General features: G+C 40.9%; 2 protein-coding genes across 4 annotated transcripts in view; both read left to right on the top strand.

Moving 5' to 3' along the window:
* Positions 1–508: 508 nt before the first annotated feature.
* Positions 509–18,566, top strand: tmtc1 (transmembrane O-mannosyltransferase targeting cadherins 1). Of its 2 annotated transcripts, XM_061761523.1 has the most exons (20): positions 509–1,101; positions 2,080–2,257; positions 4,046–4,119; positions 4,204–4,380; positions 5,617–5,698; positions 6,038–6,141; positions 6,932–7,121; positions 7,913–8,034; positions 8,118–8,285; positions 8,588–8,701; positions 9,394–9,537; positions 10,054–10,162; positions 10,455–10,557; positions 10,630–10,765; positions 12,101–12,245; positions 14,169–14,306; positions 14,990–15,112; positions 15,244–15,321; positions 17,749–17,885; positions 18,113–18,241. In XM_061761523.1, the coding sequence occupies exons 1-19, from the start codon at positions 806–808 to the stop codon at positions 17,836–17,838; spliced, it is 2,571 nt and encodes an 856-aa protein (XP_061617507.1). In that variant the 5' UTR covers positions 509–805; the 3' UTR covers positions 17,839–17,885; positions 18,113–18,241. The 2 variants fall into 2 exon arrangements, with proteins under 2 accessions (XP_061617507.1, XP_061617506.1); XM_061761522.1 differs by lacking the exon at positions 17,749–17,885 and having other exon boundaries at positions 18,113–18,566.
* The window catches only part of cog5 (component of oligomeric golgi complex 5), a 17,953-nt gene continuing 12,481 nt past the window's right edge, over positions 18,251–23,722 (top strand). For both annotated transcript variants that reach the window (XM_061761525.1, XM_061761526.1), the window contains exons 1-6: positions 18,251–18,566; positions 21,067–21,281; positions 21,392–21,531; positions 22,833–22,890; positions 23,028–23,082; positions 23,515–23,584. In XM_061761525.1, coding sequence (XP_061617509.1) covers positions 21,227–21,281; positions 21,392–21,531; positions 22,833–22,890; positions 23,028–23,082; positions 23,515–23,584 — 378 coding nt within the window. In that variant the 5' untranslated portion in view covers positions 18,251–18,566; positions 21,067–21,226. The remainder of the gene's footprint in view (positions 18,567–21,066; positions 21,282–21,391; positions 21,532–22,832; positions 22,891–23,027; positions 23,083–23,514; positions 23,585–23,722) is intronic.

Genomic DNA, 23,722 nt, shown 5'->3' with positions numbered 1-23,722 from the left:
TGCTCGTTTCTTAGCAACAGTTACGAGGTGTAAAAAGACCTACGAGCAATACACGCTTTGAGTTTAATATCTCCAAATACGGTATTTCCCAACAAATGTTTTTCATTTGAGAAGGGTGCTTGTTTAAAAAAAAAAATAATAATAATAATTTAATTTGATTTGCTGCTTTAGACCCTTTTTGTCACCTCTTTATTCTTAAAACATGAACTCAGATTTGCATCAGTAGCCTTTATGGTGCAACCATATTAATTGAGTCAACTAAAGTTCCACAGTGTGCCATCGATTTTTGTTGAAACTGCAGCGTATATTTTATTTTGCAGTTTGGCTGACGTCATAACCACAACCCGTGTTCTCAACATCTGCTGCCTGGCTGGCATTTGGTAACAGAGTCCTGCGCATGCGCACGAAGGCGGTGTTTTCGGTGTCGATGTGGCCTTCCCGAACACAGTTCAAACTCGTTCATCCAATAACTTCACATACCATTTATAGGTTAGCGGGAATAACCAGTAGTCGTTCTGTCATTGGCCTTCCTGTAAATGTTCAAATTGATTTAATACACGAGTTTCAGTGAAATAGGTAACTTGGAAGGCGGATAAGTACATTGATGCTGTCCAAAAGCGTCGTGTTTTGAACAGCGTCGCTCTTTTCCGATTGTACTTGAGGGTAGCACAAGGCAACGAACTGTCCTCTTTCAATTCACCTCTCTCCCGGACACTCCCTTGCCTAGCGGAATGGACGAATCTTTCGGTGTCCACACAGTAGTGATTTGCACCTCGCATGCGCCTTTGGAGAAACCAGGGCTGACATGACAGTCCTGGAAAGAGAGAGAAACCGCCCCCGGCATCCACCGAATACCGTCCGGCAACCGACGGCGTGGACCGCGAGTCGCTACGCGGCTTTGGTGGCGCTGTGTGTCTCGTGTTACAGCAACTGTATCCACGGGGAGTTGGTGCACGACGATGTTTGGGCTATTATCAACAACCCAGACGTCCGACCGAGCTCCGGTCTACTAAACGTCTTCACAAACGATTTTTGGGGCAAGAGGATGTCGGACAATTCCAGCCACAAATCCTACAGACCGTTTTGCATTCTCACATTTAAGTAAGTTCTTCACACTCTTTTCACGGCTAGTGTTACATTCCTACTGGGGACAGCAAATAAACACTTAGCACCATGACATAGTAGTGATATTAGCTTTAGTCCACATACACGCTATTTTCCCACGTCATAAGTCGACACTAGGGATGACGTCACGCATGGCTGATGCCACTTTTATTTTATTTTTAAACTGTTGAATTTTTATTAACCATTATGTATTTCTGTTGGTTTTGTAATTGGCCTCACAGGGATATATGATGAGAAAACAAACGTGTGCCCATCACTGACATACAAGGAAGGGTACAGTGACTAAAAAGTTATTGGAAAGTTTAAATCTGATTGAAGTGTAGTTTTTGAGTGTACCGGTAAATTTTAAAAACCTTCTCTTGCTGCTGTATTGTGGCTATAAAAAGTCTACACCCCCCTGTTAAAATGCAATTTTCTTTTTTTTGGTAAAACAAAATAAATAGACAAAGAATATTTCGAAACGTTTTCCACCATTAATGTGACCTATAACCTGTACAACTCAAATATAAAAATACAAATAAACAACTGAGATGACATGGTTGCACGGCTGTGTTCAGAATTAACTCATCAACTCATGTTCCATTGGAGTCAGCACACACCCGCCATCATTTAAAGTGCCTCTGATTAACCCCAAACGAAGTTCGCATCGAGTAGTCTTTCCCTACCATTTTTGGAGTCACATCTTGCAGCACGAGTTGTGGTCCACAGAGAGCTTCCTCCAGAATTTGAGGACTCTGAATGTTCAGGAGAAGGGCACAAAATAATTTCAAGGCATTTAATTTACCATGGAACATAGTGAAGACACTTGAACAGGGGTGTGTAGATTTTCTATAAAAGCCACTGTATATTTTTAGGTACTGTAGATCTAGGTCACATGATGATATACTTACAAATACATCTTTACCCAAGTGTAAAATAATCTGAAGATATTACATTTCTTTCTGTCTCGATCAGGTTGAATATCCTTCTGGGTGGCATGACGCCTCTGTACTTCCACATCGTCAATGTGTGTCTGCACTGTGCTGTAACCTGCACGCTGATGCACACGTGTGAGCGGTGTGTGTTTGAAGACTCGCGCCTGGCCTTCGTCACATCCGTCCTGTTCGCAGTGCACCCTGTGCACACCGAGGCTGTGAGTTCCTGACATACACAAATTGCAATTAGCTGTCACACTACAAGCAAAGTCGTATCAAATGAAAGTCAGGACAGTGACATGCGCGGGGGTGCGCTGGCGACCAAATATCATTTTTGAAACAAAATAAGTTCGTTTTTCATTAGTTTAAAGTAATGATGACAGTTTTTGTTTGAGTAAAATAGGGATCCAAGAATGTGGTTATGGGTCCCTGTTTGTAATCATAAACAATGGCAGTAAATAAGACCGCAATCCAGATGTCAGGGAGCAAGGCAGAGCAAGATGCTATTTGCATACTAGGTGTAATTTAACTAAATGCCAGAGTATAAAAATAAGTGTTAAATCAAAATGTAAACATTTCTACAGAGTAAGCCAATCTAATTTCTGTGGAGAGGGCATTCCAGAGTCCAAATAGAGCCTGCAGGCTTCCTTTTAGCTCTCGGAGTCACCAAAAGACCGCGAGTGTAGGTTGCAGGATGGAACATACGGTACCACTAAGTCAGCAAGATAGGAAGCTGCTAAGCCATGGAATATTTTATTGGTAAGTAACAAAACGTTAAAATCACATCCCAGGTGGACTGATTACCAGTGCAAGTTAGCCAGTATAAGGGTAATACTGTAAGCCAAGCATTTCTCATCCTTGTCAAGTCTTGCTGAAGCATTTTGTACTAACTGCAGGCTTTTAATAGACATGGCAAGACCAGAAAGCAGCATGCTCCAGTCGAGGTGAGATGGTAACAAATGCATGAACTCTATCGTCGCTGCGTCACTAATGGATAGAATGGGCCACATCTTAGCGATATTGGCAAGATGAAAGCACACAGCAATATTCTTGATGGACAATTGAAAGGAGAGTTGTGTCAAATATAATGCTGGGATTTTTTGCTGAGTCACTTTGGGTAATGGTATTTTTGTCAAAACTCAGAGTGGTCCCCTTAAACAAGTGTCTGTGTCTCGCTGTATTAATCAACATCTTAATTTTCTCATGGTTAAGAAGCAAAAATTTATAGGACATCCATTGTTTAATCTCAACGAGACACGCTTCAGATAACCGCAATCCTGTAGGTTAGTTAGTTCTAAAGGCATGTACAGTATAGTTGAGTGTCGTCAGCATGACAGTGAACGGTAATGCCATCGGTGCATATGATTTCACCAATTGACAGCATAGGAATACAATAGAGGGCCAAGTACCAAGCCCTGCGGGACTCCGCAAGTGACATTACAATACTCGGTCGTTAGATTCACAAACATCGAGTGCACTTATCTACAGCATCTTGGTGCCGAAAGCGCTTTACAGAAGCTCGAGTTCACCCATTCTTTCATAAACCAATGGGCAGCTGCTGCCATGCAAGGCACTGCCAGGCCCGGTGTCTTTTGTCAGTGTCTTGCCCAAGGACAGTTCGACATCGGACTGTCGGAGCTGGGAGTTAAACCGCTAACACTTCGGTCACTTGGTGACCCACTCTATCAATGAATTTGACACATTGTGGGGACCTTGGCGATCCGATCACCGGCTACAGAAACTGGCTGTAATTCCAAAAAAAAAAAAAAAATGGGGGGGGAACTCGTCAGTCAAGGCAGCACTGTATTTAGCAATAACAAAAAATACAGTGACTCTTCCTGCTAATAGTTCCACAGTGATGCATCCAAACATGGATGACTAGTTTACTGTAATTATTTCTAGCATTTTCTTTTCACACTCTACAGGGGCCGTGGAGCAACAAGATTCAGCACATCCTATTCACCACAAGAGCGTTATTTAAATATCCTGTGTGTTTTGTCTTCCAGGTGTCTGGTATAGTGGGTAGGGCTGACCTATTGGCTTGCCTGCTGTTCTTGCTAGCATTCCTTTCGTATATAAGGTAAGTTGAATTCACACACATGCAGTATATCTATAGACATTTGTACATAGTGAATGTTATCCTCCTCGTTATTCATTCTCTCAGGAGTGTGGATGTAACCACAGCCGTGGACTCAACACCTTCAACAGTGTCGGCAGGGTCTCTGGTCATTTCTTTGCTGCTGGGCACTTGCGCCATGTTGGTGAAGGAGACAGGCATCACTGTGTTCGGGGTGTGCGTGGTTTACGATGCCCTCGTGCTCTGCGGCAACCCCCTCTTCAGGTAAGCACAAGGGATTTGCGTTACCTTCTATAAGAGGGCCAGCTATGTCCTGGGCTGCTCCCTCGACTCAACTGACACAGCGGGGCACAGGAGGATCACGGCTAAGCTCTCATGCTGGACAACTCTACCAATCCAATCCCCTTTCCAGCGCACACTGACAGCACGGCACAGCTCCTTCAGCGGCAGACTTTTACGCCCGTGCTGTGTGAAAGAGAAATCCCGCTGCTCCTTCCTGCTTGCAGCTGTCAGAGTATACAACCGGAGCATTGGATAGTTCCATAGATTGGGTTGGATGGATTGAATAGTTTGTTTTTATTTTGGGGAGTTTGCGTCTTGTACGAATGTCTTCTCTGATGGAAATTCAACTCCGATAGTTATGGCCTCTTTATAAGCAGTATTGCGAGAAGTCTCTGCCTTCTGCACTGTGTACATGCGAATGTACTGTATATGTTACATTATGTTAATGTGATTGAGAACACACAATGGGTACATAATATTCTGTTGTCCTACTTGCACGCCATTTTTTATTATCTGTATCCACTATTTCTGCTGAAATTATGCAAATTTCCACATTGTTTCCTTAAATGCTGAATATTCACCCCGGCCGATAATTGGTCAGAATTATATTATTTGTTGTGGTTACAATTTCATCACCCCAATTTTGGTGTATCTGTACCATACAATGACGAGAGAGGTTTTCTATTCTATTTGTTCGATCCTTATGTTCAGCAATTTGCAATTTTCAGCTGCGGTAGATTTTTAAGTGCTCCCTCAATAAAATAGAGTTGAGTACCTCACTGTTTAAACTATGCAAGTACAGTGAAACAGCCAATGCTCATTAATCAGATATGTATCCTTTTATCACTTCACCGTTACTTGGATAACTGCCAATTGTAAACCTAATAGGTGATTCACGGTCAATTTAAGAGTGAACTTTGACGAGTTTGACTCTGTCCTTGTTGTAACTAATTGGTTTACCTGTCAACCGGAAGTTAAGACGCCACCCTACGCTAAATGTGGAAGTGCTGTGTGCACAGAGTTAGTCCATTACCTCAGTTCATTGAACCTCTTGTTCACATTTAGATATTAATATGTTAAAATCTGATGAGCCTATTCTAATTCAATTGCTAATCCAAACAGCAGCAGAAAAAGTACAGTATATTGAGTCATATCAATGCTAATAATAATAATAAATTACCTGTAAATTACATTAGTGTCATTCTGTCTGTTCCTCAGTCACCTGTCTGGATCTAGCTTTAGACAACTTGTCCAGATCTGGAAACCCTTCATCAAACGAGCCTGTGTGGTCTCAAGCTACGTGAGTATTCATAATGAACGTTCTCATCATGCATTTAATCTCGGTATACTATAAAATTAAACTTGGAAGCAAGATGGTCTGATATTGGTCTGTGGCATTTCAAAAGCATAGCAATAGGTTTTATACTGGTTTGTGCGTCATAGCAAATTACAGGATACAATTCATTTTTCTGCAGCTCCCAAAGTTTAGATAAGTTTGAACAGATAAAATATTGGTATGTCGTGTTTAACTCATTCACTGCCAGCCTTCCCGGTTAATATGGATATTTGACTTCTAAAGCCGTCAATGGCAGTGAATGTGTTAAGGCTGCACTACTTAATTACTATTGCTCTTTTTCAGGTATTGGCCATTATATCAATCAGACTGTGGTTAATGGGAGGTACTATGCCTCTTTTCTCTGAACAAGACAATCCCGCTTCCTTTGCACCTTACTTGCTAACCAGGTCAGTGGTACTTATACTCAAGTGGTTACATCCTTTATTGTTTTTTTAAACCTGTGCGTTGTTTAATTCCAATTTACTGTGTTAAAATCCTCTTTAGTCATACTCTTAAGTGCGTTTACATGCAATAAAACACCAAACTAATCCATTAAATCAATTGAAACCAGACTTGAAATGCAAGTTTTGTTTAGTCAACAAAGAATGCACTTTAAAAACAATTTAGATGTCATAAATATATATTAAAACAAACATGCAATGGGACATACTGTATTATGGAAAATTTACTTTTTGATTTGTTGTCTATTGAACACCTGCCCTTTAGCATCCTATTAACAGAAGTGTGCCTGTGAGCGAGCGAGCAGTTCTGACATTTGCCAGATTGTGATTTAATATTGTGGCTAATTTACATAATACTGCCCCCGCACCGAGTTTCCCTGACCATGATATGGCAACTGGGCTGATCGAATACCTGTGTGATAATGTGTGTCTCAGGTGAGCCAGGCAGCAGATTGTGGATGCTTTTAACACAAATACAAAGTTGGAATCTGGCGTTTCTATTGCGATGTCACAACACGCTCCCAACTCCCAGCATTTGTCTCAACAAATTTACCTGTATGAATAATGCGTAACCAACAACGTACTGTATGAAAGTACTTATTTGTGATGATACAATGTCACCATTATGACTAAGTTTGTTTTCATGTTCATTCTCTCTTGAACCCTCCCTTTATATCTCTGCCTGTTACTTATCAATCCATTCTTTTCTTCTATTTCCATGTCTACCTCTCCTCAGAATTTTGACATACTCTTACTTGCTGTACTTCAACACCTGGCTGCTGCTGGCCCCCATTGTGCTGTGCTACGACTGGCAAGTGGGTAGCATCCCTCTTGTTGAGTCACTGAGTGACATCCGCAATATGGCCACCGTGCTACTAGCTGTGGTGATGTTTGCCCTCTGCCTGCATTGTATCCGTTCACTGCAGGTAAATACACATTTTTACTTGTTGTTTAATTTTTGTATGAAATGATTGACTCCAATACATTGTGATAGCCCAATGCACAGTACTTTTTCACGTTATTTGTTTGTCTAAGCCTTTTCTGCCTTCCTTTGTACCGACATTGTTTGTTAAGTGCAGCGGAAGCCAGTTCCTGCATGCTCCAGGAAAAGTAAAAATTATGAAGCCTACGACATATCCCAAACATATGTAACTCTAGCTGGACCACGTCCGATCCAAATCTGATATGATCTAAAATAATTTATGCTTGGACCGATGTACAACTTTGAACTGAATCACAGCATGGTACATAGAGGAGGTATGAATTGTATTTATTTATTTTTACCAGACAAGATTGGTTCACCCAAGTCCTCCTTATGAGCCGTTTCATATTAGTTCTACATTCGAAAATTTAATCGAGGAGTGGCTTAATGTCTAGTCTAGTAGCCTAACAGTCTGGTGGCAGAGAGAGAAATGAAGCTGAAAAATAAACCTGCCACTACTGTATGTCAGGGACTTTACATTTCACTTCAATTTTCCAGGAATGACCTCACTGTTTAAGATCCGTCGAAGGATGACTAATCTGTACCAACACCGCAGCTCTGCTTACCTTCTGTCTTTGACGTGATTGTGCTTCCGTGTAAAATTGCAGATTGGCTGCGTCTGCCGAGCCTAGCTGTCAAGTCACGTGCAGACAAACTCAGTGTATAATTTCTCACCACTTTTATAAGGTGTAAATTGAGAATGTTTTTTTTTTTGTCTCTGCCTTTTTATTTCAGCGACAAAAGAGTAAGGAGGTGTTGATGGGAATATTGTTTCTGGTGTTTCCTTTCATTCCTGCGAGTAACCTTTTCTTCAGGGTGGGATTTGTTGTGGCCGAAAGGGTTCTTTACATGCCGAGGTGAGTATCTCCGGGGCTCTCGTAATGAACTTCTAAAACTAATTCCGCTCTTTTAATTGGACCCTCCAACTCTCATCCTGCAGTATGGGTTACTGTATCCTGGTGGTTCATGGCCTCAGTCGTCTCTTTTCATTGGTGGGCCGTTGGGGCACCACAATCCTTAGTGCCTCGATGCTATTGCTGCTACTGCTTTTCTCCTGGAAGACTGTTCAGCAGAACCAAGTCTGGCTTTCCAGGGAAGCTCTCTTCAGGTGAGTGTGTACGTGTCTGTACTCTCAAAACGAGGGAACCAGTCTTGCGCATATTAAATTCAATAAACCTACCTTTGGGATTGTCTGACTGTACTGTCATTGGTCAGCTATGGAAAATCACTTCAACATTTTTGACTTTTTTGCACGTTTAATGTTCAGTGGAAGGTAGGCCGATTTAAATGACAAATAATGTTTCGACCTTGGCCAGTCATGTTTAATTTTTTAATTTAACATTCCATGTCTTTTTATTAATTTAATAGGGGGCCTGTAAATAATCATCCGTCCTCTTGACCTTGTTTCAGTTCTGGCATCTGGACTCTGCCTCACAATGCCAAAGTCCACTACAATTACGCCAACTTCCTGAAGGACAGCACTCGGCACCAAGAAGCCATTTACCACTATTCCATTGCCCTCAGGTCTGGTTCTGACTTATGTACACACACACACACGCACGCACGCACTTGCCTCCTCATAGTAGGTACAGTGGTATTTTCTTTGTATGCTTCATTTTTTTGTGTGTGAAGAATGCCTGAAAAGGAAACATTGTATTATTACTGAAGTTCAATCCGGAAGGAGATGAAACACGCAGTCTGGAGAAGGCCTCCTTCAAACTTGATACAGTTGGAGCAGAAGGAGTGGGCCAGAGTACCTGTTGACAGGTGCACAGGTCTCATTGAGGGTTACAGAAACCCTTTGATTGCAGTGATTGCTTTCGCGGGCCACATAAATTGATTTGCTGTGCCGGATCTGGCCCCCAGGCCTTGTGTTTGACACCCGTGACATACAGTAATAATAAAATAATCTCACAAATTTTAGAGGGCCTGGGATTTAAGGGTGACAAAAAAAATCTGGTTAAAGATATACAGTAATTTTATTGCAGGCCAATTTAATTTGTTCTTAAAAATAATTCTGTCGTACCACAAAAAACCAATGCCTGATTTTAATCAGTTAATTTTCAGTATTTTCTTGAATTTATAATTACTTTGATCAGTTCCTTTCTTTAACGGAAGGGTACCAACAATAAATTAAAAAAAACAACATTTTAAAAAAGAAAAATCTGTTTTGCGTTCCTATAATGTGTTCTAATTAAAATTGCTTTAATTTACAGGTTGTACCCTCGCCATGCCAGTGCTCTGAACAATCTTGGCACTCTGACACACGATCCGGAGGAGGCTGAGCGCTACTACAGGAGAGCACTGGACATCAATCCTCAGCATAATCGAGCACTCTTCAACCTGGGAAACCTCCTCAAGTCAGTCGTGCACCGAACGCACGTGCGCGCACGTTCGTGTGAATTTAATCATAATCTTGCCATCCATTTTTCTATTCAGCTTGTCTTCATTGGGGTGCAAGTTATTGGAACTTATCCCAGCTTGAAATAATTAATGATGGCTGGATACTAAAATGAACAAAGGAGAACTGTTATAATTTACAGATGTCTTCTTTTTTTTTTTTAAAGTCATCTTTTCTTTTGGATTTGACATAGGATAATGACATCATTCTCAGACCGTCCTTTCTTCATTTCCTCCAAAGTTGGCTCCAATCCATTCTGTGACACTGTTTGGATTTGTTCTCATTTTGAAACAATTTACCAAAATACCCTGTTAATTAAAAATGTTTATTTTTTATTTTAAAATATATATTTTTTTAAAGTCATCGGTAGAAAAAGAATGAAGGTAGTTCACTTTCGGTATCTGTGGCGTTTGTAATGATGTGAAATTTAGTTCCTAATGATGACCATAATTGCGATGAGGATGTTCTGATGCAGGTCGCAGGGGAAGGAGAAAGAGGCAGAAATACTGCTCCATGACTCCATTAACTACGGTCCACATTTTGCCGATGCTTATTCCAGTCTAGCGTCACTCTGTGCTGACCAGGTAAATTGTAACTGTGCTTAAAACATATTTATGCGAATGCTGAGAGGTATTAAAGACGATATTAGACAAGAGTCAAATGTATGGCTCTTCAAAACAGCGGCACTATTATTGACTGGCAACCAGCCACTGGCTGTCGCTCTTCCTCCTACAAACTCACTGCCCCCTCTTACGCTTAATATTTGTCCTCTAACTCCTTTTATTTATCCTCTGCACACTAGTAAATGCTTGACTTTGACATTCAGGTTGCTCTGACACAGCTGATTCAATTGTTTCGTTCTATATTCTTTCACAGAAACGCTTTACTGAAGCCCATGAAATGTATTTAAAAGGCATAGAGAACTGTCCTGACAGCTCAGACCTGCATAACAATTTTGGAGTGTTTCTAGTTGATACTGGTAAGTTAATCATTATTGTTCTGTATGTTCCAAAAAATGTGTAGCTTCCCATTTACCCTTCCTCTTTTACAGGAAAGGAGGAGCTGGCAGCTGCTCACTATCAGCAAGCAATTCAACTCAAACCAGCTCACTATGTCGCCATGGTGAACCTGGGCCGCCTCCTCCGCTCCTCCAATTTGAACAAAGAGGCTGAGTCCTGGTATAAGAGGTATTGATTTTAGTTTTTGTTTTTTTTGTTAGATGGATTATGCAAATTTATCTGGAATAGAAAAAGGAAACTAAATGTCTACAAAACGTAATCTTGCATCTGAGAATCGTGGCTTTGCTGACTTTGATCGCACAGGAGGGGGAATGCTTAAATTGCGTGCAGGCAAAAGGCTCAAGTGCATGGAAGCAGACAAAGCAAGGCAGGAATGCAGGCGAATGTCCCCAAAAATATTTTTAAAAAGACAAACAGAAAAAAAAGTGTCAAAACTGAGATACAAATTGAACAAAGAACACGAGGGACATACTATACTCACCACAACTGACAATGACGATGGACAGCATGCACAAAAACAGGCATAAAAACATCACCAACAAGCCAAAATTAAACAAGGGTTTCCAAAACATATACAGTAGTTGGAGCCATAGATTTCACCCAAATTTCAATGAAAGCACCGTCACCCGACACATTCACACACAGCTGCCGCGTGCCCGACTGGTTTCATTCTGAAGAGCGAAATAGGAAATGCAGCAGGTGTACAATCTTTCAATCTTTTGAACATGTGCAAACAAGTCCCTCTGCTGGTCACTGCTGCGATGTGACTATTGCGCACACGTACATCGCGATGACGAGGCTAAAACAAAATATTGGGCAGCTCTAAGACAAACTATTTTTATTCATGATTTGCCTTGAGAGTGTTGATGGAAATGTCAGAAGGAGCTACATTGTGTCTTTGTAGATCTAGAGAAAACCAATGACAGAGTACCCAGAAAGGAACTGTGGTACTGCATGCGGAAGTTTGGAGTGGCATAGAAGTGTGTCAGAATAGTACAGGACATGTATGAGGGAAGCGGAACAGTCGTGAGGTGTGCTGTTGGTGTGACAGAGGCATTTCAGGTGGAGGCACCACTGTAAAAATACATAAATACAGGTAGAATAAAAATATGTAGTTAAACAAAATTTTTTTAAAGGATAGACCAATGTGATTTTTTTTGGGGTGGCGGGGGGAGGGGGGGGGAGCGGCATACAATATAAACATTGCAGCAGATAGAAACTGGCATTGAGTCTATAGATAAGTCTATTTCTAATTATTCATGATTGATTTAAATAATAAATAAAAATGCAACCCTAAAGTGACATAAAAGTATTTTTGTCTGTTGTCTTAACGTTGTAATAATTTTTCACATACTATAGTTTGTTGATGTTTTGCTCACACTACGTAGACCTCCGGCTATTGATCCGTGATTTAGTATGAAGGGTCGAATGATTAGCTCGGGTGTTTCCGGATCTGACCAGCTCTACAAACCAGTAACCATGATCCTTTACATCTGCCTGCAGAGCACTTCAAGTGACAAGGAAGGTGGAGATCCTTGCACCACTTGGGGCACTGTACTACAACACTGGCCGCTACGATGAAGCCCTGCTTGTTTACAGAGAGGCTGTTAGCTTACAGCCAGAGAACACTGACATTTGGCTGGCACTGGTTAGCATAAACATAAACGTGGCACACAGAAAAAAATTCATCACATTTTTACCGATTTTGTAAATTACCTCACACATGACGCTAAAAAGATTGCCATGTGTTTTCTTATTTTTCGAATTGTGTAAAGTGTACTTGGAAATGACAAACACAGGACCCACACACTTCATAATGGCTTCACTGACAATCATGAGTCTTGTCCCCCAAACCAGAACTCTGGTTCGGGGGACAAGGCTGACCTGACCCTGATCTATACTGACCTGTGAAAAACTGCATGATGCCACGGGGCATCCAGACTGCTGTTAAATACAAACAAAGAGGACGAGCAGAAGAGGAAGTAGATGAAGCTAGCTTAGCTTATGTGATAGCTACATCTCGGTGGAAATGGTGGTGTTATCATGCTCCACAACACAGAATAAACGGTCAGGATAATCTTTACAGACATCAGTTTAAAGCCCGGTACCCACAAACCAATTATTGGGACGATTTTGAGCCGGAGTCTCCCCTTCTGATCAAATTGAGCAAAGGACAGATGTCTCTAAAGATTATCCTGACTGATCACCTGAATGTGTTGTGAGGTGGGCTGAGAGTGATTTAAATTTGTATTTATTTATTTATTTTTTTCTCCCCTCCCCAATCTTGGAAACTTATCGGTCCAACAATCGTAAATGCCTAACGTGTTCGACATTTGAAAAATATTTCGTGTGGTCAACACCTGGAACGGGCGAGCCGCGGACTCGGTGACGTGAAACACAGGAGTAACCAATGAAGAAGCGAACTGAAACTTTTGCCAGACTTCAGAAGTGGCGCAGCAAGTCATTCACCACGCTAGAAATGACGAGCGACCTTCATGTAATTCCCAGATAAGCTAACAGTTAGTCTAGCTTCTTTAATTTCTGCTTCTACTCTTCCTTCTTCATTGTATTTTTCGGTAGCCTGGATGTCCTATGGCACCATGCTACCTCTCGCAGGCCAACTCTAGGTACTATGCCAGATGGAGATGTGTGTCTCGGCGTGTCACATCCACTGGATCTAGTTTGTCTCGCTACCGAGTCCAGATGTGGCAGCTGTGGTCTTCTAATCATGTGCGCGCAGATTCGTCACTACTTCACATTGCTTCATAGCAATGGTCCAACTCAATAAGTGTCTAAGTTCCCCCCCCCCCCCCCCAAAAAAAAAAACATTGTAATATTAGTGACAATAAAAATACATGCCTTTGAATCACTTACTCCAAACATGCTTGTGAATACTGTCATTTATCCAGGTCAAATCATTCTCATTTGTTTCCTACCATGCGAAATAATTGTCGATAACTATCGTGAGAAATTGTTAACATCTAACACCTAAATGAATATCATGAATTATTATTAATGACATCATTAAAAGTAATTTGAGCAAATAAGTTTTTTTCAGAAGCGTGAATCAAACTGGTAGCCCTTCGCGTGAATCAGTACCAAAGAAAGTGTTTCAAAACGGTTGGTAACCCCTGGTCTAATAGTGTTCAAGTTTTGAACTTACAATTCTCACAATAATGAACACTGATTCAATGATCAATTTCAATATGCTACAGTGTTTACATTTTCAAATGATCACTTATACAACATTCCAAGGAAATCACAATCTCCCGTGATCTTTTTATTTATTTTATTTGTATTTTTTTTTTTTAGGCCTACGGGCATTTCGTGTGGTCCTTGGGGGGCTACCTAGTCCCCTCAGGCACCATGTTGGGGACCCCTGTTTTAGACCATTTCACTGAAGCTGTCTGAGGAAGTGAGAATTCTGCAGACACCAAGAAGATGACCACAATGACCACATCTGGACAGTGGGCTTAACCAAGAATCTTCCAATAAATCGACAGTCACCGCATCGCGAATGAACATGTGTATATGGAATGCTGATATAATGTTTGTGTATGTTTCCAAACAGGCTCAAGTGTTAGCCATGGCTGGTGATACAAAAGAGGCAGAGAAAATAACCCGGGACATAATTTCCAGAGGGAACCGATGCATTGAATGTTACCGCCTCCTGTCTTCAATCTACAGCAAGCATGGCAACCATCCAGAGGTGTGTACTGTAAAATGTTAAATTATTCAACTCTCACTTGAAGATGGTTTCCATTCGAGTAGTTACCATGGTAACTAAGCCTAAATGTATGTCCCCTCCCCCCCCTTTTTTTTTTTTTTTTTTTTAAATTACTCTTATTTCGCCATCCGTTTTCATTTTACTTTTTTACTGTATACAGTGTGTCATTTTAAGCATGCAAACTGTGCTATCTTTTTTGCCACTGTAGTTTAAGAAATGACAGACCCCAATTCCAATGTTGTGTTGTGTCAAGTGTAAAGAAAAACGAAAAAAAAAAACAATGATTTCCAAATCCTTTTCAACCTATATTCTAGTTGAATACACTACAAAGACAATCTATTCAATGTTCAAACAGATCAGCGTTAGTTGTTTTATTGTCTTTCATACTGGCCATCTAACCGACGTCTCTTTCCCGGCAAAGTATCGTGTGCGTATCGGATCGATGTGCAGGGTTGAAGTCGATAATGTCGAGTATGTAGAATCAGATTCACAAGGCTGGCTGCCGTGACTGTAGTGTAAAGTTGAACAGCCGTGACTCAAAGGCGTATACATTCCTGAAAAACTAGCCTCACTGTCAGGCCCGAAAATACAAACAACTGATTTTTTTTTTTTTTGGTTCTATGTTAATTGTGTATTTGTCGATTTTGACATGGTGTTCATGTCAGGCTCTGGAATCTCTGAACATGGCTCTCCAGCAGAATCCCAATGATCTCGGAGTGAGAGCAGAGTTGTATTTCTCTAAAGGAAACCAGCTACGAGAGATGAACCAATTGGACCTAGCTTTTGAGGTACTGTTTACGACTGTTACACTGATATTGTATCGAGCAGAGGTTTGAACCCAAAACCTTCTCGCTGTGAGACAGAAGTGCCAGCCACATGTGTCACTGCTATTCACCACCATGTTTACTTCCCTCACTAGAGCTACAAATTGGCTGTGGAGCTCAAACCCGATCAGTCACAAGCCTGGATGAACATGGGAGGGATTCAACATATTAAGGTATAAAAATAAATCAACAATAATAATAATAATGATGATAACAACAATAAATCAGTCTGTCCTGCTACAGTGTCTTTCTGTTTATGTAACCTTTTTACCAAGTACTACAGCATTGCTGGTCTCCTGATGGAAGAGCTTGGAAATACATTTTTGAACAAATAACAGTACTTTTTTTTTTCTTTAAAAAAAAAACAAAAAGTAAAATTGTAGCGTTTTAAACATTTTATAGGTTGTGAAGAACTGGAAATAGTCATTTGTTGAATTTGCAACATGAGGAGGTCATGTTTTCTGAACAGCCATTTCAATCAAAAACATCTTAACAGGGCAAGTTATAGTATAACATAGGACCCCTTATTTGATAGCAGCTCTCCATCCATTTTTGAAGAGTCTCTGCTTGAATTTCTTTGCAGAATGTCAGTATAAAGCTGGTGTTTTGATGTGAACTGCCTCCCACCCTCATAGATCTTTTGCTTGAGGATGATCCAAAGGTTCTCAATAGGGTTAAGGTCAGGGGAGATACACCATGAGTTTCTCTCCTTAAGGCCAGAGGCGTGTTTACAAATTAAAACAGAGCAAAAGGTTTATTTTTATTTCATTCATTTTTATTTACTTATTTCTTTCCACACAAATGGTACAGAAACACATGTAGACAGACAATATAACAATACTCACAGGCCTTTATTCTTTATCCTCTAATATGACTAATATTACTGCGGTTACTGAGTCACTTACAGTAGTTTTGAAGGTCTTCTTCACTTGTTTGCATGACTGTATTATACTGCCCCCCGGTGGCCAAGTCGCCCACATCAGAACTAGCCGCAAAGGAATTATGATGCACAAACTGTATCATTCTTTACATTTTATTCAATTACGTTATTACTATATGTAAGTACAATATCATAGATTGCTTTTACAACATTTTTTGTTGGTTATTTTGGAGAGGCTGGAACAGATGAATGGCATTTTCATTCATTTTAATGGGGACAAATGATTTGGGAGTGTTTTTGTGAGTTACGTCACTGAACAAATTAAACTATCGACATTTTAGTTGCAGACATCCGCTGATGGCAAGCGGATTCCACATTTAAAAGCTAAGTTTGACAGTTAACAGTGTCGATATCATCTAAGTCTTTCTGAGTAGTCGTAATTACATTTTGAATAGTTGGAATTTTCATTCACGTTATCTGTGACAGAATGGTGACTGGTCGAAATAACAGCGATATCTGTAATTCATTTTGCCTAGTACATATATCTACAATGTCAATTCTCTTCGTTGAAACTCAATCTGAGATACAGTATCTAAAAAGAGCCATGTAGATATAAGTGTCCATCATTTTTACACATTGTTGCAGATTAAAAGAGGATTTTGCGCGTATGTTTGAGAGCACCGCAAGTCCAAAATGAAGTTTGAAGTGATGGAATTGGAAGTATTAGTGGAAGACAAACAAACATTACTTAGGCCTGGTACACACAAGGATTTTTCAAATCTTTAATGATTTTATCTGTGACAGACCCAAAACATCCAAAAAAAAAAAAAAAAATCAGACGTTTACAGTTTTGCTCTTATTGTGTGTGGTGTGCTTCGATAATTTCAACACATAACACCCCATTCTGTTCCACGACCCTTCTGGAAACAAGTCCTCCAAGGCAGAAATCCCGTGTGATCTGGGTATGCTCCAATGTTACCCGAGGGTTTCCGAGGTTTCCCAGAAGCGGGACATTTGGAAAAATGGCAATGCGATCTCAAACAGACTTTCTTTGGAAAATACTAGTTTCTGTCTGGGAAACCCACTTTCGGGTCATTGGGTAAGACGCTTTTTTATTCAGGGTGGTTTCTTTGTTCCTGAGTCAGGGCCCTTCTTGATTGGCGACGTTCTATTCCATGTCACAATTCATGGCGTTATGACTCGCCTCTCCCCATACACGCAAATATATTTGTTCGGAAATATTAAACAGGTTAACATTGTTGGCCCGACCCGTTTCTGACCCTGTAATCGGGACAAATCCACTCTTAACATATACCAGACCAAGGGATAATCTTATACAATAATCTTATGAAACATGAGATAGTTTTGTGTTTGACATCCTTGGTCAGAAAGAGACAAAAACAGCCCAATGAGTTGCAGAAAAAAAATCTTTCACTCCACATTCCGATAATTTGGGGGCAACCAGAAACTGCATAATAGCCACGTTTTGTTAGATTTAATTGTCCAGAGTGCCCAGCCTGTGTATCACTGCGTTTAAAACTGGTCAGCCGGGGAGATTCCAGCACCACACATGAAATGACGCAGACATACGGAAAAGCAGTTTTGTTATTGGAGATCTGGCATGACACCTTCTTGTGACTGGCTCCAAGTCAGCCCTTAAACCATTCAGGAGCATTGCTTAACAACTGATGTGACATTTCAAAACTGTTTACATGTGCAGAAAAGAGCCATTCTCCCCGCAGCCTCTCATTTTGCCTGCCCCTCCTCGCCATGGTTATGCACAGCGGTGTCATTTGCACCCGTCTTTTGAGAAGCCCTATTTCAAGATGCAAAACCACCCCTCGCAATTTGTCGCAGGTACGATAAATCACATTGTCTGTGCTAAATTCATCTATTTGCATATGCTCCTCCGAGAGCACACAGAATTAGCTGCGCGGCAATTTATTGCATCCGGCAGACGCAATCCTGGGTGCGACCGGTTAGTCGATCAGATCCCACATCTGCGCCTGTTTTTGCACGTGCAGACCTTAACAAAACCAGGCCCTAAGTGTGTGCGTGTGTCTTGTCTGTCTGTGTTTTTGCAGGGAGACTATGCAGCAGCCCGGATGTACTACCAGAGAGCCTTGAGTCTCAATCCTGGTTCCAAACTTCTGAAAGAAAATCTGGAGAAGCTCGATCGGCTCGAGAGGAGGATGACGGGGGTGCCGTAGTCAGCCTGCTGGATGTTGCTTTGTCATGGCAACTTGACAGGATTTTCCTCTGAATTGACCTTTTCTAGGCTTGATAGCAGTTGGGATCCCCGATAAGGCTGACGCTGTTAGTTGTACACAGGTTTGGTGATGTGTGCCACAGGAGTATTTATTGGACTCGCTGAGCCATAACCTGGAAGCATATTAAGTGGGGAATTGCTTGGAAACAACAGGGCACATAACCACTGTCCATTTATATAGCACCTATACCAAAACATGTTCACGCGTGGACAAAATTGTTGGTACTCTTCCATTAAAGAGAGAAAATCACAAAGTACACAGAAATACAGTAAGTTGAAATGACTTCTTTTATTGCATTGTGTTTTGTTCTGATGCAGTTTTGTATCATGTTACCTGGAGTTCTGTCTTTCTTTGTCCTATTTGTGCCGTCTGTCTAAGCGTCAAATTTATTTTCCCCCAGCCTGGTCTCATCAGCCCTGCTCCTTGTGTCAGCGAATCGGCTTTCTCCAGCCTCTCGCGTCTTGTCCAGGTGTGCCTCGTTTTGTCAGCGCGTGTTGTCCTTTCCCTGGTTTTGTCGACTCACTTTCGGTTCGCTGTCGTATGCCACGTCTCATAGTTCCAGTCGTCTATGGTAGTGAGTCTATCCCCCGTGTTTCTGTGATCACATGGTTTCTCAGTGTTTGCGCTTTTGTGTTCTTCTTTTTACCCTGCCTTTTTGAGGTATTAAATGCACCCCTGCACACCTGTCGTGCCTTAAATTGCCTACTCCAATTTGCTTGGGTCCCCCTTCTCTTATGCTTCACCGCAACGAAGCCTACAGAATGAACGGAGCAACCGCAGACCCGGCAAAAGCACACAGCGTCGGGCTGCTTGCCGTCCGCCGTCAGTTCAAGCCACACGTCCACCAGTAAGGCCTCGTTTCCCCCCCCCTCTATCCCTCTGATTGGTTTCCTCCAGTCTCCCTAGTTTTTCCCGTCTGCTGCTATGTAACCTTATCCTTCACTCCCGATTGTTCAGATTTCGAAGATTATGGCCCTGGATATTTATTGTACATAAATAACCTTCCCGACAGTCACCCGTTCTCGTTCAGACTAGGCAGCCGGGACCCGCCACCACACCAGTCACCTGACCATGTTCCGGCTCGGCGGCTGACCCACTGTGTTTTTTTTCTTTCCTTAAAATGGAAGCGTACCAACTATTTTGTACATTTGGGTACATTGGTGTTTTTTGTTGTTGTTGTATTTATTCATTGTTAAAGAATACAAATATCTATTTAAAAGGTTCAAATTCAGATCTGCCATCTAACCATCCCTCCATTTCCTAGCTTGTGTAGGACTTAGAAAGAGGGTAATTGCTGAAGACTATCCCAAATGACTTTGGGGCGGGGGTCACGTAGTATTCTTGCAACCTGAAGAAAAATGTTTGACCCTCCACATACAAAGGAAACGAACAGAACCCCACATGACCAAGGACTTAGGTGTTTCATGTTGTGTGAGCCAAGGATCCGGAAGAGTTTTCTGTTTGAAATTGCGTTTATTTTATTTGTTTTCCCTCTCTCTCTCACTGAAATTATTGAAGAAGAAGAGTCACAGTGGCAAGTGCTGTCAGACCATAAATGTATTTGCTTTGGCTATTGAACAAACTCATACAAGGCCTAGTAGAGTTGTTTATGTCAGTTATGTTTGATATACCATGACATACCGTTTTTCTTAAAAAAAAAAATTCATGATTTACAACACCGTTGTTGCTTTGTATGTTTTAAATATTTGAATTATTGTATTTAATCTTTATAAATTGCAAATCTCTCCCATATTATGTGATAAAGTAATTTGAAAGGAAAGGTTTAGATTGTTACTCTGCTCAGCAACACTTTCATTTTATGTGCAACTTCAGATAATGCCCAACAATATCACTTTAATTCAAACAATCCATTCAACTGCAAAACAACAAATGAACTTTCTTTCTTTGCCCACGTGAAACAGTACAATATAGGCAGATTTGAATGTGAGGCCAGGGCTGTTCTGCGTCTTCTGACTGAGTCACACATCGTTGTTTGTGCCATGGTTTACGTAACTGAATCACTTTTCAAAAAGTCTCGATGGCTTAATTGCAACACACATCGGCAACGAAATCGAGTCGCGAACGAGTCATTGCGCCAAACATTTGTCCCTCCTTGCTCCCCGGTTGTTCTTCTCATAGACATATACTGTAGAGCCTTGCAAAAGTAGTCACCCTCTTGGTTTTTCTTACCTATTTTGTTACTTTACAACATCATTGAAAATATATATATTTTTTAAAATCTGAATTTCATTTGATTTATCTGCAGAAGAATAGTTTAAGTTTTGAAATGAAACAAGAAACGCATACAATTATTATATATATATATTTTTAAACGGGACGAGAAGAAAGTGCCTGGAGCGAGCTCATTGGTTAACACGGGGATCAGAGCTGATGAGACCAGACATGACTTGACCAGAACACTGCACAAACAGGACAGAAGGAAACACGGCTCTAGTCTCCAGATAACATGAAACAAAATTAAACCAGAACAAAGCACAATAGATAGACAGTTAGATACTAACTAGATAGATAATGGATTCATCCCGTGAAGAAAATTAAGTGACATATGTTGTTTTATTAAATGTATTTTACAGCGATCAGTGTATGTAGCCTAACACTGGTACTGTGATGAGAAATGTTGAGGTATTTATAGAAGTAAAACATTTATGATCATCAGATGAAAACTGACATACGTTGTGTTTCGCATTGTATTTGGTGTTTGCCCAAATACTGTACTGCTTTATGAAGTGTATTTACATTCTTTTAAGGCAGATTTGCCACATCCAATATGGCAGACGCTCCGATGTATCGCAGCAACGGGCCAACCTGTTCTATTATTTTGTGGGTCTATGGCTGCCACGAAGAAGAAAAATAACCCGTAGAAGAAGAATTCTGACCCTGCATTTTTGGTCGTTTGCGGAAGTCAACATGGACAACTTGTTTAATGGCAGAGACGCATCCATAAATTCATCATTAAAAGACGGTAAAGTCATCATTGAGCAGCTGCGCCGTGATAATTATGTGCTATTGAAATATTGACAACGTCAAACTATGGGAAATAAATCATTTTGCTGTACGTATTTGTATTTTCAGAGTTCTATGCAGATTTCCTGGCGGGGGACTTCGATGTTAAGCTATATACTGCTCAAGCTATCCATCATGCTGTCATTGCTGAACAGTTAGCCAAGCTAGCGCAAGGAATCAGTCAACTTGATAAAGAGCTGCACAGCCAGGTATGAACGCCATTCACTGCACGCTTAAGACTTGCCCAAGAGTGACAGTCCGCTTAGAGTCCATTTCAAATGTTACTTCGGAAAAAAATAAAATAAATAAACGAATAAAAATTGAGATTAAGAAAACCATTGCGTGAATGCTGAGAAATACCAAATACATCATTTAAAGACTGAAAGTTCTCAAACGTATTTTTGAAAAAAATATTCTCTTCTCTCCAAGTATCTCAATAATGACCGACATTAAAATGCAGTAGCGTAGTAGGCCTAGGAGAGGTGAAAGGAATACATGTATGGTAGGTTGGAGACTAAAGAAGGAGAAAAGGATCTATACAGGCTGGCCAGACAGAGGGGTAGAGATGGGAAGGATGTGCAGCAGGTTAGGGTGATTAAGGATAGAGATGGAAATATGTAGACTGGTGCCAGTAGTGTGCTGGACAGATGGGAAGAATATGAATGAGGAAAATGAGAGAAGGGAAGCAGGTTGGAACAGGTGGCGGAAGGTGTCAGGTGTGTCATGTGACAGAAGAGTCTCTGCTAGGATGGAGGGCAAAGTTTATAAAACAGTGGTGAGGCCAGCCACGATGTACGGATTCGAGACAGTGGCACTGAAGAGACAACAGGAAGCAGAGTTGGAGGTGGCGGAAATGAAGATGTTGAGGTTCGCTCTCGGAGTGACCAGGTTGGATAAAATTAGAAATGAGCTCATCAGAGGGACAGCCGAGGTTCTATGTTTTGGAGACAAAGTTCGAGAGAGCCGACTTCGATGGTTTGGACACGACCAGAGGAGAAATAGTGAGTATATTGGTAGAAGGATGATGAGGATGGAGCTGCCAGGCAAGAGAGCTAGAGTAAGACCAAAGAGAAGGTTGGTGGATGTCGTGAGGGAAGACAGGAGGGCAGTTGGTGTTCGGGAGGAGGATGCAGGATGACGCGCTGTGGTGACCCCTAAATGAACAAGCACAAAGGAAAAGAAGCAGTAGAGTAGTAGGCCTAAGTGTTTATCAAAATCGAGGCAGAGGTTGTAGTCCTAAAAGGTTTATAAATTTAAAAAAAAACACTAACTTCAACTGAAACTAACTAAAATAATGATTCAACTAAAATGCACTCCACATAAAAGTTAGATAAAAATTGGAACTAAATGTATGAAAACAAGCAGTTCTCAGATCCCCCCCCCATCAAAAGCAACAGATACCATGAACATTTTTTTGTGTTCCAATTGGCACATCGTCATCCTAAATCAATGGTGTTTTACGATACCACAGATGCACTACAATATGTAATCGTATTTTTTTGCATTCCAGGTGGTAGCCAGACACGAGGACTTATTGGCTCAGGCAACTGGAATCGAGTCTCTTGAAGGTACACTTTTCTATAATGTATTTTACCATGGTTCAGTTAAGAAATAGAATTGTCCTTTTTTTTTTTATTATTATTTTTTTTTACATTGTTGAAATAATTGAGCTTAACAAGCCTAAACCTAATTCTTTTGTTTTCAGGGGTCCTCCAGATGATGCAGACAAGGATCAGTGCTCTACAGGCAGCTGTTGACAGGTTAACACGGTGGCCTTTGTCTGTATTCAATGGATGGATCGTCACAGCTTTTTTTAAAAAAAAATAATTAATGAATTAATTTTATTTTGTAAGTTTTTTTTTATTTTTTTCCCCTTCCGTATCGGCGGCTGGTATTGGCAGCCTTCACGAGTACCCGATACCTTGAAATATGGCCGATATAGGCCAGATACTGATCCCTGGTATTGGTCCTCGCCCATCCCTTCGTACATATGTTTTCGTAGAAAACTTTGAATTCTCCATTCTTTCTGAAAACTGTAATTATGTCTTACTGGTTTTGTTTGGTTTAAAATGCTCTTACATTTTCCACACGTTCCGAGAAGAATAAGACAATAACAAAGCCTGGTGTTACGCTGTCATAATAAAGGGTGTCCTAATTGTCTTAAGCAATGTAACCCATGCATGTATTTTCAGGATAAGAACCAAAATAGTTGACCCATACAACAAGATTGTGGCCAGGATTACTCAGCTCGGCAGATTACAGGTAAGGCCGCCATATTCTTTCAAGATGCCATGCGTGGTAGTGGACGCATAATTTAGCATAATTTAAACCTGCATACGTTCGGCATTGCTAATGTCAGGAATGCTACTGAAAGTAGTAGCTTATCTCAATCGCATGCTT

The sequence above is a fragment of the Phyllopteryx taeniolatus genome, chromosome 22 (assembly GCF_024500385.1).
Source record: "Phyllopteryx taeniolatus isolate TA_2022b chromosome 22, UOR_Ptae_1.2, whole genome shotgun sequence".
Taxonomy (NCBI): Eukaryota; Metazoa; Chordata; class Actinopteri; order Syngnathiformes; family Syngnathidae; genus Phyllopteryx; species Phyllopteryx taeniolatus.
This window is presented reverse-complemented; position numbering and strand designations above follow the sequence as displayed.

Coding starts and splice junctions, on each gene's coding strand:
- tmtc1 (XM_061761522.1), top strand. CDS start 806: ATGACAGTCCTGGAAAGAGAGAGAAACCGCCCCCGGCATCCACCGAAT. Junction 5,699..6,037: donor CCTGTGTGGTCTCAAGCTAC/GTGAGTATTCAT, acceptor GCTCTTTTTCAG/GTATTGGCCATTATATCAAT. Junction 10,558..10,629: donor AGTGTTTCTAGTTGATACTG/GTAAGTTAATCA, acceptor CCTCTTTTACAG/GAAAGGAGGAGCTGGCAGCT.